The 15,000-nt window shown below is 45.2% G+C and overlaps 1 protein-coding gene across 2 annotated transcripts in view; it reads left to right on the plus strand.

The window, feature by feature from the left end:
• kalrnb (kalirin RhoGEF kinase b) overlaps positions 1–15,000 on the plus strand; it is a 77,233-nt gene that overhangs the window by 26,329 nt on the left and 35,904 nt on the right. For both annotated transcript variants that reach the window (XM_031558346.2, XM_031558345.2), the window contains exons 14-32: positions 36–231; positions 2,728–2,894; positions 3,266–3,385; positions 3,751–3,969; positions 4,521–4,670; positions 6,039–6,153; positions 6,539–6,654; positions 6,969–7,091; positions 8,247–8,429; positions 9,103–9,227; positions 9,579–9,645; positions 9,978–10,087; positions 10,401–10,470; positions 10,675–10,764; positions 11,544–11,636; positions 12,743–12,854; positions 13,464–13,654; positions 13,915–14,016; positions 14,394–14,536. In XM_031558346.2, the coding sequence (XP_031414206.1) occupies positions 36–231; positions 2,728–2,894; positions 3,266–3,385; positions 3,751–3,969; positions 4,521–4,670; positions 6,039–6,153; positions 6,539–6,654; positions 6,969–7,091; positions 8,247–8,429; positions 9,103–9,227; positions 9,579–9,645; positions 9,978–10,087; positions 10,401–10,470; positions 10,675–10,764; positions 11,544–11,636; positions 12,743–12,854; positions 13,464–13,654; positions 13,915–14,016; positions 14,394–14,536 (2,492 nt within the window). The remainder of the gene's footprint in view (positions 1–35; positions 232–2,727; positions 2,895–3,265; positions 3,386–3,750; positions 3,970–4,520; positions 4,671–6,038; positions 6,154–6,538; positions 6,655–6,968; positions 7,092–8,246; positions 8,430–9,102; positions 9,228–9,578; positions 9,646–9,977; positions 10,088–10,400; positions 10,471–10,674; positions 10,765–11,543; positions 11,637–12,742; positions 12,855–13,463; positions 13,655–13,914; positions 14,017–14,393; positions 14,537–15,000) is intronic.

Consider the following 15,000-nt stretch of genomic DNA (forward strand, 5'->3'; position numbering starts at 1 on the left):
GTGCAAGCCTCTGAGCTCAGTGTCTCCCCCTGCAGGTGACAGGCGAGCTGGACGCCTGGAAGCAGGAGCTGCAGAGGCAGGCGAGCGACTTCAACGCCGAGGACCTGGCCCTGGCCGAGCAGCGGCTGCACCGGCACACCGAGCGCAAGCTGGCGATGAACAACATGACCTTCGAGGTCATCACGCAGGGCCAGGACCTCCACCAGTACATCATGGAGGTGCAGGCATCAGGTGAGAGAGAGGGATGGAGAAAACAGAGAGAGAGAGAGAGAGAGAGAGAGAGAGAGAGAGAGAGAGAGAGAGAGAGAGGAATGAATGCATTAGAACATCTAACAAAGACAGATACTCACATTAAGAAAGAGAACAGGAAGACAGCCCTCTTGCCAGGCCCTCTGTTTCATAGTTTGGTGTGATTTATAATGAAGATAATTTTTCAGTTGAAAAGATGACCATTACCATGATCAGTATGTCACAGTTTCTTTTTTTTCAGAAAGGCACCACATACATGTACTAATACACCTGATCAATCTCAGTGGAGAGAGAGAGAGAGAGAGAGAGAGAGAGAGAGAGAGAGAGAGAGAGAGAGAGCGAGAGCGAGAGCGAGAGAGAGGATAAATGAGGAGGGAAGAGAAAGCACCAGTGCATCAGGCATTGTGGGGGTGTATGCATTAGATAAGAGATGGTGGTAAAAGGGAGAGTGATAGAACAAAAAGGCAGAGATGGAGGGAAAAAGAGAGAGTAGAGGAAGGGAATGAATATATCAGGCTTCAGGTAAGAGCCCAGCCCTCCCACTGACCTGAAAGCAGTGCGTGCCGAAATCTCCCCTGCATGAGAGAGACACTGTCAGAGAGAGAAAAGACAGAGAGAGATTTTCTGAGGACAGAGAGAAAGAGAAGAATTCTCTGAGAGAGCCGAGGTGGTGGAGCGGGAGGGAGAGAGGGAGAGAGAGAAAGCGCACCAGAGAGTGATAGATATGAGAGGAGAGAGTGATTTTCTTCCCTTACGCGCTTTGATATCTCCCTCCTCCCCCCAAAAAAATTGCAGGGGTACCGTTACCATGGAAACAGCCTTACGTTGCCTATACCATGGTTGCCATAGCAATGGGCCGGCTGCGAGTTACAGTGGGATTTCCATGGCGGCGTGAGCTGCCCAGTTCAGGTAGCACTGGGCGACGGTGAGGCAGTGCAGTCGCTGCCCATCTGCAACATGACAGGCCCTCCATCGTCATGCACAGCCCGTCCCCATGGGAACCACCTCACACTGCCTGCCGTGGGTTGCCATGGCGACTGCCTCCTAGTGCCCCTGAGATGGGGGGAAATACAGGGGTGAGAGGAAGAGGAAAGGCCAGGGCCAAGGCTTGATCATGTACAGGACTCTGGAGTCGACAGACTCACACACACAAACACACACATATGGATGCAGCCTCACTTCTGAGAAGACTTTCCACTCCCTGATTTTGGAGACAAATAAGCTTGCGTGCACCGTAACAGAGACTGTGTAAATGGTGTCCTTGAGGCTGAAATGGTCCTGAGTGAGCCCTGCTTCCTGGCTGCCGAATGGTGAATGAGATGAAGTCGTGTAGACTGAGCCCCCTCATCACCCTGGCGCTAGCTCTGTCACGTTAGCTTCATCTCTCATGTTACAGCACGGGTCCTCCTTTCTCTCTTTCTGTCCTCTCCTGTTCTCTGTCCCTCTGTCTGCCCTCTCTGTCTGTCCTCTCCTCTCTCTGTCTCTTTCTCTGCATCTCCCTCCATCAGTGATCTTCACTCTTGTCTTTCTCCCCGTCTCTCTGCCTTTCTTTCTCTTCCTCCTACTCTCAGGCCCTCCTTCTTGCTCTCGCTATCTTCCTCCTACTCTCTCTCTCCATCCTACTCTGACTCTCTCTTTCTCTTTCTCTCTCTCTCTCTCCCTTGCTCACTTGCTCGGCTGAACGTTTCAAACACTCCTCCTGACCTCACCTCACAGCACAGGGCCATCCCATAATAATCCCACAGAAGGATCAATCATCTCCTGTGGAGACACACAGCAAGGTCGATATGCTCAGCATAAAGACGAGGAGTGTGTATTTGTGTGTGTGTGTGTGCATGCGTGTGTGTGTGTGAATGTGTGCTATGTATTTTGAGTCAATGAGTAAGCGTGTCATAATGTGGGAAAGGGCGCCCCCTGTAGGAAAAAACTGTCTTCGATTATAATGAGGAAATTTGAGAGATGTTCCTCAGGGACAGTTGCTGTTTTGTCTGTTTCCTTCACTTTGTGTCTATTGTAGCCTGCCACCTTCCGGTATTCTGAGGTTATGGGTGATTATATTCAGTAAGGCTGGATGGGCTCTCCTTGAGATTTGGAGATTTGTTGCTCTTACTGTGGAGATATTATCATGGGTAGGGTTATGTCAGTATTGATGGACAAGTGGCTGAAATATCTTCTTTTTCATTAAAGCCATTAGATCTGGCTAGAATGAGCAGTGACTGCAATAACTGCCATTCTGTCACCTTTAGCAGTGCTGCATACTGAGAGCTGGAGCCAGGGGTTGTTAGCAATCTACCTCCTGTGTCCATCATGACTAATCAATGAATGCAAATTAGAGCTCATTTGTAATCACACATTTGCATGTGTGTGTGTGTGTGTGTGCGTGTGTATGTGTATGTGTATGTTTGCATCTGTGTGTGTGTGTGTGTTTGTATGTGTATGTTTGCATCTGTGTGTGTGTGTGTGTGTGTGGCCCCACAGGTATGGAGCTAACAGGAGAGAAGGACGTGGATCTGGCCACTCAGGTTCAGGAGCTGCTGGAGTTTCTGCACGAGAAGCAGCGTGAGCTGGAGCTGTGTGCCGAACACACACACAAGCGCCTGGAACAGTGCCTGCAGCTGCGCCACCTACAGGCGGAGGTCAAACAGGTCAGGGTCAAAGGTCAAGCACAAGGTTAAAGGCTGCATTCTTTCATACACACAGGAAATTGTTCTGCACCTAAGGGATTAGACCATTTAACACCATAAGACATGAGAAACACACTGTGTAATTATGCTGATGTTAGTAGATACTGTTAGTGTTATGTATCTGTGTTAGAATTGTTTAGATAAATTAATTTGTGTGTGTGTGTGTGTGTGTGTGTGTGTGTGTGTGTGTGTGTGTGTGTGTGTGTGTGTGAATGTACGTGTTTGTGTATGTGTGTTTGTGTGTGTGTGAATGTATGTGTTTGTGTGTGTGTGTGTGTGTGTGTGTGTGTGTGTGTGTGTGTGTGTGTGTGTGTGTGTGTGTGTGTGTGCAGGTCCTAGGTTGGATCCGTAATGGCGAGTCCATGCTGACAGCCAGTACAGTGAATGCAGGCTCTCTGTCAGAGGCTGAGCAGCTGCAGAGGGAGCATGAGCAATTTCAGATGGCTATAGAGGTAAACCATCTTAGCGCTGCACTTACCCAACACCCTACAGTCCACTGTCTATTCTCAACTCCCCATCTTACCTCAGCCAGTACTTAACAAACCTCCAACCCACACTTCACACACACTTTCTACACACTGTCACTGGCCACATTTTTCACTTTTTTCATGAGTGAAGGCGCATATTTTATTTTGAATTTGATTAGCGTTTGTGAAGGGAATTCAGTTAACCTTGCCTGTTCTAGACCAGTACCACAGACACTTTTGTTATGAAATAAAGACAAGAAAAGCCACCATGGCTGAAAGATAAGTGTTTGTATTGCACGGCAAAGTGTACACTGACTTGATAATGGTGTGCTCTCTGCTGCCCCCTGCAGTCCCTGCTACACGCGGACTCTCTGCAGCGCACCCACCAGAGCGCCTTGCAGCTGCAACAGCGGGCCGAGCTTATGCTGCAGGCGGGCCACTACGACCCGGATGCGGTGCGGGCCTGCGCTGAGACGGTGGCGCTGCACTGGCAGACCCTCATGCTCAAGATGGAGGACCGGCTCAAGCTGGTCAACGCCTCTGTGGCCTTCTACAAGACTTCCGAGCAGGTGGGGGGCCTCCGCAACACCAGGGGGTGATGTTACAAAACAGAAGGGGGGTCAACAGCATTGTTGTAGTTTCACAGCATGGGCGGAACATGTGTGGTGAGAGTGTGGTGTCTGCAATGACATCCAGGGTGCAAAATAACAACGCTAGGTGTGATGTCTCCAGATAGGGCGCTTTGTCAAAACACTGAGAATAATGTAATTCTTTCACAAGAATAGTGCGTGATGGCACCTGTCATCACACATTTAACACTCAACTTGTGAATGATGATATTAATGATGATACACGCACATACACACACAGAAATACTCACAAAATACACCATCACTCAAAAATAGACAGGCACACACTAACACTGAAAAGTATTTAAAGTATGCTTAATTATCTTTTAAATATCAGTTACCTGAAAGTGTGTGTATGTGTATGTGCATGTGTACGTGTGTATGTGTGTATGTGTGTGTGTGCGTGTGTGTGTGTATGTGTGTGTGTGTGTATGCTTGTGTATGCGTGTGTGTGCGTGTGTGTGTGTGTGTGTGTGTGTGTGTGCGCACAGGTGTGTAACGTGCTGGAGAGTCTAGAGCAGGAGTATCGGCGCGAAGAGGACTGGTGTGGTGGCCATGATAAGCTGGGCGCCTCAGCCGATTCAGACCACGTGGTTCCGCTCATTACCAAACACCTGGAACAGAAGGAGGCCTTCCTCAAGGTGTGTGTGTATGTCTCTGTGTGTGTGTATGTGTCTTCCTCTGTGTCTCGCTCTGTCATTCTTGCTTTCTCTTTCTCTTTGTATTCCTCTCTCTATCTGTTTTCTCTCTGTGTATGTAAATAGTTATAGTATATATTTATTAGGGCTGTCAATAGATTAAAAAAAAATTACTAATTAATCTCACATTTTGAAATTCATTAATCTAGATTAATCGCGATTAAAAGTTTGTTTGTCTGGTTTTTTTTTTTACTTCCAATGAAAAATATCTCATACATTGTCAATCAAATGAGCTGTGACACCCAGGTAATTGTCATTGATGACTGATGTCCAGTGGTCACCAGTAAGGGTGACGGTGGCAGCTTGCTCGAGGAGCTGAATTTTTCGTGCTCTCTCGCCGTCATAAAAGGAATGTATGCGAGACACAATGGTGCCCTTCGACAGTAAATCGTAAGAGTTGTCTCCTGAAGCAATTCGAATCACCTCAGTCAGCCCAACGTCCTTAACTATGTTGATGGTCCGACAGTTACCGGCAACCCAAACTGCTAAAGTGTTGGTAACCTTTTCACGGACTGGTCTAGTTATTTTACTAGAGAAGTCGTAGAGTGTGGGTTGGCGACCATCTAACCTGGGACTGCTTTCTGTCGGGTGCTTTGCATTAAGGTGATAACTTAAAGACGAGCTGCTTCTGTGATAGCTAAATTCAATTTGACAAATGCTACATACAACTTTAGTTTTGTCGATTGTTCCGTAATTTTGCCTATTAAACAGAAACTTTCCGCCCAACAATCCCTCAGCTCTCTCCATCTTCAACTACCGCAGTGGTTCTCAAACTTTTTCTGTCATTCCCCACTTTGAACAAGGGGGGCTTTTGGTAGGCCAAGCCCCCTACTTAATTTGCCCGAGGGGACACAGGTTCCAGTCTGGCCTGATGTAATTTCCCAATCCTCTCCTCACCTCTTCTCCGCATCGCTTCCTGTCATAACTTCATAACTATCCAAATAAAGGCATTAAAAAAAAAAAAAATATTTAAGTTGCGTTAATCGCATAGATTAATGCGTTAACGCTGACAGCCCTAATATTTATATATATATTTTTTTATATATGTATATTTTATATATTCATTTTTAAGTTATAGTGCACCTATCTCTCTCTCACTGTGCTACAGAGTTTGAAGCAGAAGCTCACTCTCTCTGTCTCTCCCACACATACACACAAACACACACACCCACACTGACACACACACATTCCTCTGCACCTGAAATCTAATTGAATTGGTTGTGTAGGGAAGGCCATTGACCATGTGCTGTGCTGTGCTGTCCTGCGTTTCTGTGTGTTTTTGTAAAAATGTAAATATGTGTGTATGGGCAGGCTTGCACTCTGGCCAGAAGGAACGCAGAGGTCTTCCTCAAGTACATCCACCGCAACAACGTCAGCATGCCAGGGGTGGCCAGCCACACACGCGCCCCTGAAACTCAGGTCAAAGGTAAGAATGAGAAACAAGTCAAATACACAGAAACATATATGCATGCACACACACACACACACACACACACACACACACACACACACACACACACACACATGCATAAACGTATGTAAACATATATGTACTCAAAAGAAGCAATGCTATATTCACTCTGAAATGTAAATCTAGTAGTATAAATGTAGTAACACCCCTTTGAGTCAAACCGCACACAGTTACAAACAGTTCATGAGGTTTCAATTACATAAATATTGAACTAATGCAAGATAATATTAACAGTAATAATGTGTGTATAATGGGTTTAAAAAACATAAATATTGTAAATAAATAAATAAATAACATGAAACAAAATAAATGAAATCATAATAATGTGTTTGTCCCTTAGCTATCCTGAGTGAGCTGCTTCAGAGGGAGAACCGAGTCCTGCACTTCTGGACTCTGAAGAAGCGCCGCTTGGACCAGTGCCAGCAGTATGTGCTGTTCGAGCGCCATGCCAAGCAGGTGGAGTAGAACACACACTATACACACTCACACACACACACACACACACACGCACACACACACACAGATATACACTTTCACAAATACACACACACAGTCACACACACAGACGCGCACACACACACACACACACACACACACACACACACACACACACACACACACACACACACTCAGACACATACACACTCACACCCACCCACACACATACACACACACACACACACACACACACACTTTTCATTGATCTAGCCTGAGGATGCTGAAAGCGTGCTTTAATGAAGTGAACTCAGGTGTTCCGGTGTGTTCTCTAGGCGCTTGATTGGCTGCAGGAGAGGGGCGAGTACTACCTCTCCACACACACGTCGCTGGGGGAAACCTCCGAGAAAACTCAGGAGCTACTCAAGGACTACGGGGAGTTCCGCGTCTCTGCCAAGGTACACACACACAGTAAACCACCACACACACATGCAAAAAACTCTCTCGCTCTCTCTCTCTCTCTCTCTCTCTCTCTCAAACACACACACACACACACATACACACAATTACACATGCACACACAGCCAGAACCGCTGTCAAACTAGCTGATCTCTGCTAAAGATTTTAATGCCTTCCCTGATCCTTGTCCCATTAAAAGTGTGTGTACGGAGGTCAGCTTATGTAATGATTTAAACAGGATAATTAGGTCATGTCGTGCTTAAGTATTTATTAAGAGATGCCCCATGTAACACCACTGTAGACTGAGGGACTGTGTAGGATGAGGATCTTAAGACGAGGGTTTGGAAGAGACAGCCACAGGTATCATTGAAAGTAGAGCAGACTGCAGAGAATGTCGGTTCCAAGCAAGAACAACACGGTCCCGTGTCCTTTTTTTCTCTCTAAATTCTCTCTACTGTCTTATATTCTCTCTTTCTCTCTCTTTGTCTAAGGTAGGGATCCCACTTATCAGTGGTAATAACGGTAAACTAGAGAATAGATACAGAATAAATACAGAATAGATTTTCTATTGTTTGCTGTGATTTGGCGGCGGGGCGGTGGACACTGCTAGCGTTACCCTAGTGACGTGGCAGCAGAGCTCAGAGTTGAACTTGGCTTAACTTCCAGAGTGTAATGCGATGCTCATCAGTGTCAGTTCAATTTATCCTGGGAATGTTCAAGGCATTCTGACTTATCAAAGCAGTACGTTTCTGTATAGAGGTGGGATGTCTCTTTCCGTTGAACAGAAATGAGAACTTCACATTACTTAGCGGCGAGATAGAAACTTGTTTAAACGAATGGAATTAATATGGTACGAGTCGTGCGTTATGTTTCTCCACTGCTGCTTCATTCATTTCAGTGCGATCCCTAGTTAACCCTGCTTCTCTATGTCTCTCTTTCTCTATTTGTTCTGCCTCTCTCTCTCTCTCTCCCCCTCCCTCCCTTTCTCCCTTCAATTAACTCATTTTATTCTATTCAATTAAGTTCAAATGAGCTACACTGACACAGCAAAATAATTGTATATTGCCTATGCGTTTCTGAACACAACAAAGAATCAATCTCTCTCTCTCTATCTACCTCTCTCTCTCTCTCTCTGTCTCTCTCTCCCCCGATAGCAAACTCAGGAGAAGGTGAAGCTGCTGATCCAGCTGGCAGACAGTCTGGTGGAGAAGGGCCATGTCCACGTGACGGAGCTGAAGAGGTGGGTGTCCACGGTGGACCGGCGCTACAGGGACTTCAGCCAGCGCATGGGCCAGTACCGCTGCAGCCTGGAGCGAGCCCTGGGCATCTGCTCCGAGGTACACGCTCTTTTACTCCCATCATCAGCAATCGCTCTTATCTAGAACCATGGATCTACCGCTCCAATCTAGAACCATGGATCTACCGCTATAATCTAGAACCATGGATCTACCGCTCTCTGTCTGTAGCTATCGCTCTGTCTGTCAGTCTATCTTCCTGTCTGTCTCTCTGTCTGTCTGTCTGTCTGTCTGTCTTTCTGTCGGTCTGTCTGTCTGACTGTATCTCTGTGTGAATGTGTCTTACTGACTGTCTATCTACCTTATTTGTGTGATTATTGGTGTGTTGGTTTATCCCTGTCACTATGTGTCTGTCTGACGATCTGCGTGTTAGTCTGTCTATCTTCCTGTCTCTCTGTCTATCTGTTTGTCTGTCTATCTGTCTGTGCCTTTGTGTTTTCATCTGTCCCTTTTGCCTTGTCAGTAACTCTCTCAGTCTTCGTCCTTTCAGCACAGTTTCCCCTTGTCTCTTCATTACTCATCGTCTGTCCTTGTCACTCACTTCTCTCTCTCTCTCTCTCTCTCTCGCTCTCTCTCTATCTCTCCTCACCCCCACCCTCTCTTTCTTACCCAGTGCCTTGTGACATAATTGCCTCTAAGTGACTGTCTGATCTTAATGATATCTAAAGCAGCATTGTGGCTGATGTTTAGAGCTCTGTGTGTCTGACCTCGATAGGACAACAAAGATCTGGAGCTGGACATCATCCCAGCCAGCCTGACCCACCCCGACCCGGAAGTGAATCTGCATGACCCCGACCATGAGGTCAATGAGGAGAAGAGGAAGTCTGCCAGGAAGAAAGAGTGAGTGGAAGGAAGGAAGGAAGGAAGGAAGGAAGGGAGGGAGGGAGAGTCTTAGCGAAAAACTTTTTTTCTTTTCTAAAGCCGCCATGTTTGCTAATGAGAGCAGGGTTATGTAAGCAGGAGGAGCCCACAGTGAAGTCTATTGTTGCAGCAGTGGAGTCTCTGATCTCTTTGTCTCTGCTCGTTCACGCGTTAAATGAATAGATTGACAGTGCCATGTAACGCTAATGAGTTGGCTTGGCATGGCGCTCTAGAACTTTCCCTCGTCTGCACTCTCTCTCTCTCCTTCTCTTAACCTGTCAAGTGCTTGACTGATTGTGATTCTCCTTCATCTATCTAATGGTGATGCAGGTATATCATGGCCGAGCTTCTTCAAACCGAGAGAGCGTACGTCAGGGACCTGCAGGAATGCTTAGAGGTGACTGCCAATGCTTTTTATCTACCGGGTCTTTCATATCAGTACAGTCACGCCTTTGTGTGTGTGTCAGTTCTGTCATATGAGTCCCGTCAAGCCTTTGTGTGTGTGTGTCAGTTCTGTTATATGAGAGCTCCCATCTCTATTTCTATATATCATCTCATGGCTGTTCGGGAGATTTTTTTAAACATCTGCGCGTGTGTGTGTGTGTGTGTCTGTGGTTATCTGTGTGTGTTTCTCTGTGTGTGTGTGTGTGTGTGTGTGTGTGTGTCTGTGTGTGTGTGTGTGTGTGTGTGTGTGTGTGTGTGTGTGTGTGTGTGTGTGTGTGTGTTCAGACATTCCTTTGGGAGATGACCAGCGGCATGGATGAGATTCCCCAAGGAATCGCTAACAAGGAGCACGTCATCTTTGGGAATATCCAGGAGATCTATGAATTCCATAATAAGTATGCATCATTCCTGCAGTCTTAAACACCAGACTCTATATTTATTGACACATGAGTCTTCAGTGATGTTTTTTTTTAAGATAATTGTAGTTTCCAAACCTTAATTGCATAAAACTGTTTAATCTAATGTCTGCATACATAAGACTACAACAGTTCAGTGTTTTAAAGCTGATCAATCATGACATCAAACCTTACTACTGTTTTACATTAATGCTGATCAGTCATCCCATCAGACCTTACTACTGTTTTACTCTGAAGTTTAAGCCCAAAGCTTCCCCATGAAAGCCTTGATATATGGGTGTTTTGCGTGCAGCATTTTCCTGAAAGAGCTGGAGAACTATGAGCAGCTCCCTGAGGATGTGGGCCACTGCTTCGTCACATGGGTGAGGCCCGGCAGTCTCCTCTGAATCCGCACTGACAGACTTATCACTCACTTATAATTATATAACAACCAGAGGAATCTCTCAGTGCTCTCTCTCCTCTCTTAATTGGCTCTATGCTACTTTTAATCTCTCTCTCCCCTCCCTTCCCCTCCCATCTATCTCCATTCATTACCCCCCCCCCCCCCCCCTCTTCTCCTCTGCCAGGCGGATAAGTTCCACATTTACGTCACGTACTGCAAGAACAAACCTGACTCCAGTCAGCTCATCCAAGGACAGGCTGGCAGGTTCTTTGATGTAAGCACATCTCTTCATCACTCTCTCTTCCTCCCTCTCTCTCTCTCTTCCTCTCTCTTCCTCTTTTCCTTCTCCGAGGACTTATCACACACTCACATACAGACAGAGATAGAGAGATTTTTTTTCATCTTGCTATGCACATGAAGTAAAAAAAATGTATTCTTTAAAGAGCTGAAGGCCCTACTTTTTAAACTTTATTTTCTCGGCATAAAAAATCATTTTGTAGGTGGCAAAAAGGTGAACATTATTGTTGTAAAGCAGAACGCTGAAGAATCCCCAGAAGGGTTCTACAAAGGATAACCTATGTCTGTGTTTTTAGTAGAACCTGATGAGGTTGTAATCTAGAGCTTTAAAGGTACCCTCTTTTCCACAAGTGTAAGTGGAGAAATTCAATTCAATTTTATGTATGTAGCGCCAAAACAATAAAACTGCCTCAAGGCGCTTTGAGATACAGCCCTGTTTTGACACAGCCGACAGTTAGATGGCACCAAAGGACTGTCACTGTGCTCCATAGTATTGCTCTGAATAACATCTCACAGTTGTTTTCTGGCCTCACCAAAGATAATGATTATTCATGTGTGCTATTACTCTGCCTGCATTCACACCTCAATTCGTTGTTGCTTAAACAAAACACAGGGCCCCTGATGTGCTGCCTTCAGTAACAACATAGCAGTGGGATTTAAACGGTCTGGATGGAGGGGAGGATTCTTTCCTGTTGTTCATTCTGACTCTTTGAGATATGTCACGTCACGTCACAGTGTTTTGCTCTCTCTCTGCAGGAGATCCAGCGCAGGCATGGACTGGCCAACTCCATCTCCTCCTACCTCATCAAACCAGTGCAGAGGATCACCAAGTACCAGCTTCTGTTGAAGGTAAAACTAAAGATTACATGGGCTGGTGTGTCATGTGTAAATAAGAAAGACTGCTGGAATTGAAAGATAAATGAACCTGTATGAAATACTGTACACAGGGTCTCTCAAAAGACTGGAACAGAAAATAATGTAAAAATAGATTTAAAAGAATTTGAGAATTGATTCAATAATACTGAAATTAAACTGTATATAATACTTTGTAATACGTAAGGGATAATGTATTGTCCGGAGGTCATTATCCAAAAATAAATCCCGACGGGGCGAACAGCACCCCGACGTGCAGCGGAGGGGTGTTGTTTCATCCTGAAGGGATTTATTTTTGGATAATGACCGACGGACAATACATTATCCCGCTTATTATACGGTTACTTGCCAAAAACGATAGAAGACATTCCTCCAAAATACCTCTTTTTAATGATTTAGTTGCCGTTTCGTGATTTCTGCTAAGAAAAAATAGTTCTTCAAGCAAATTGAACTTTTAAGTTTCAGGTGTTGCGTAGCAACCCATTACTTGCTGACTTGAAATTACAATGAGTCTGTTACGTTAAATGACCGGACTACTTGCGGAATGATATGAAAGATGTGAATTAGAAGCACAAAACCCGTTGCCAATGACAGCGGTCAATATCTTTTCGCAGCGGTGAATATCAAGAAATATTCACCTGCGAACGTTGGGATGTCCCATTCAAATCAACGGTACTTTTTGGAACATTCTGAAGAGCCGTATAATAAAATACAATAATACAGAATACAGTAATACAATGATACAAAATTGTAGAATATCACATAAAAATGACACAATGGAAGAAGCCATAAGACATTGGCATGTGTTACATAAAACTGTGTCAATATAAGTAACTTCAATATAAGTAACATTTTCAGTCGAACTGCTGCTTTGAAACTGCTGTGGTTGCCCCTGGTCAATGGCCTGTGGTGTTCGTGATCCTTTCTGATTGGCTGGAAACCAGTTTATCATCCTTTGATTGGCTGCGTGCAATCTCCCCATTCACTAATTGGTTGCTGTTGTTTGTTTTTAATGTGTGTGTGTGTGTGTGTGTGTGTGTGTGTGTGTGTGTGTGTGTGTGTGTGTGTGTGTGTGTAAACAGGAGTTGTTGACATGCTGCGAGGAGGGGAAAGGAGAAATAAAGGAAGGTTTGGAGGTCATGCTCAGTGTCCCCAAGCGAGCCAACGATGCCATGCATGTCAGCATGCTGGAGGGTAACAACAGCAGCATTACACACATGCAGCATCCAGCCATGCTGTACACGTTAGCAATGTGTATTAACATGTCAGCATGCTACGTGTGGCTAGTTTTAAAACACCAAACAACAGCATTGCACAAGCTAACCATGTATCACATATTAGCATCCAACAGCAGCTAGAAGTTTATTTCCACATACTATATACGTATATGCCCAGTTTTATAACACCAACAACAGCATTGCACATGCTAGCCATGAAGCACGCATTAGCATCCGACAAACTGTTTCACTATTTAACATCACAGCAGCTGTAGGTGTATTTCCACATGTTACACTGATGCCCAGTTCTATAATGCAGGGGGTTGAGCTCGTGCTGTATTTAGACCTTATTCAATGAAGATGTTTCAGTGACTGCTTGAAGCAGGTGTGAAATCAGAGTGAAAGCTAAATCATCCAATGTGATTAGTATAGTCTTTTTTAGAGACCTAAAGTTTGGACATATGTGCATGGTGATGTTCTATGTACATGTATGTGCATTTTGAAGTATGAATCCCCAATCCTCACAATGTTTACTGTCATGAGTCTTGGCACAAGGTTCTGTCGCTGATCTGTTTCTGACCCGCAGGTTTCGATGAGAACCTGGCCGTGCAGGGAGAGCTCATCCTCCAGGACACCTTCCAGGTGTGGGACCCTAAGTCCCTGATCCGGAAGGGTCGTGACCGCCACCTGTTCCTGTTCGAGATCTCGCTGGTCTTCAGCAAAGAGATGAAGGACTCATCGGGACGCACTAAATACGTCTACAAGAGCAAACTACTGGTAGGGCAGCCTCACATTAACCTCAGAATGAGGAAAAACAGCAGGTTTCCAGTGTAGATACGCCCTCAGTGGGCTTAATAATGAGCATAATAATAAAGAATATGCCATTTAGTGTACTAAGGCATCCATCAGTTGACATGATTATGGTTAAAAATCTATTCATTTTATTCATTGTTGTTGACTTCCCTTATTAGAGGCTGTGTTTCTTGCAGTGGTATGGTAGTGTTATATAATGTGATATGGAACTGTTACGTTTCCAGACGTCAGAGTTGGGGGTGACTGAGCACATCGAGGGGGACCCGTGTAAGTTTGCTCTGTGGGCTGGACGGACCCCCACCTCCGACAACAGAACGGTTTTAAAGGTAAGACACATCTTCAGGAACATACACCCTCTCATGTTCACACAATTAAAGTCATGCTTTTATGCAGAAATGTCCATAATCTGTGTGAGTCTCATTTTTGCTGAGGAGACCTGTTTGAAAACGCATATACATTTCACTCTCCTTGCCCTCTCATTGAAATAAAACAACACTGTATCCTATCTATAGAGAGTAAAGTGTGTGTGTGTGTGTGTGTGTGTGTGTGTGTGTGTGTGTGTGTGTGTGTGTGTGTGTGTATGGGTGTGCGTGTGCGCGTGCGTGTGTGTGTGTGTGTATGAGTATGTGTATGAGTATGTGTGTGTGTGTGTGCGTGTGCGTGTGCGTGTGCGTGTGCGTGTGTGTGTGTGTGTGTGTTGTAGGCCACCAGTATGGAGTTGAAGCAGGAGTGGATCAGGAACATCCGGGAGGTGATCCAGGAGAGAACTGTCCACCTGAAGGGGGCGCTAAAGGAGCCCATCCACCTGCCCAAAACTCCTGCTCGTCAGAGAACCATCAGCAAGAGGTGACACTGACACACAAAGACACACACGTAGACACACACATAGACACACATAGACACACATAGACACACACATGAACAGACATATAGACACACACATGAACACACACATGAACACACACATAGACACACACATAGACACACACATGAACACACACATAGACACACACATGAACACACACATAGGCACACACATAGACACACACATAGACACACACATGAACAGACATATAGACACATAGACACACACATAGACACACACATGAACACACACATAGACACACACATAGACACACACATGAACAGACATATAGACACACACATAGACACACACATGAACACACACAGAGACACACACATGAACACACACATAGACACACACATGAACAGACATATAGACACACATATAGACACACACATAGACACACACATAGACACACACAGAGACACACACATGAACAGACATA

Source organism: Clupea harengus, chromosome 21 (genome assembly GCF_900700415.2).
Source record: "Clupea harengus chromosome 21, Ch_v2.0.2, whole genome shotgun sequence".
NCBI classification, from domain to species: domain Eukaryota; kingdom Metazoa; phylum Chordata; class Actinopteri; order Clupeiformes; family Clupeidae; genus Clupea; species Clupea harengus.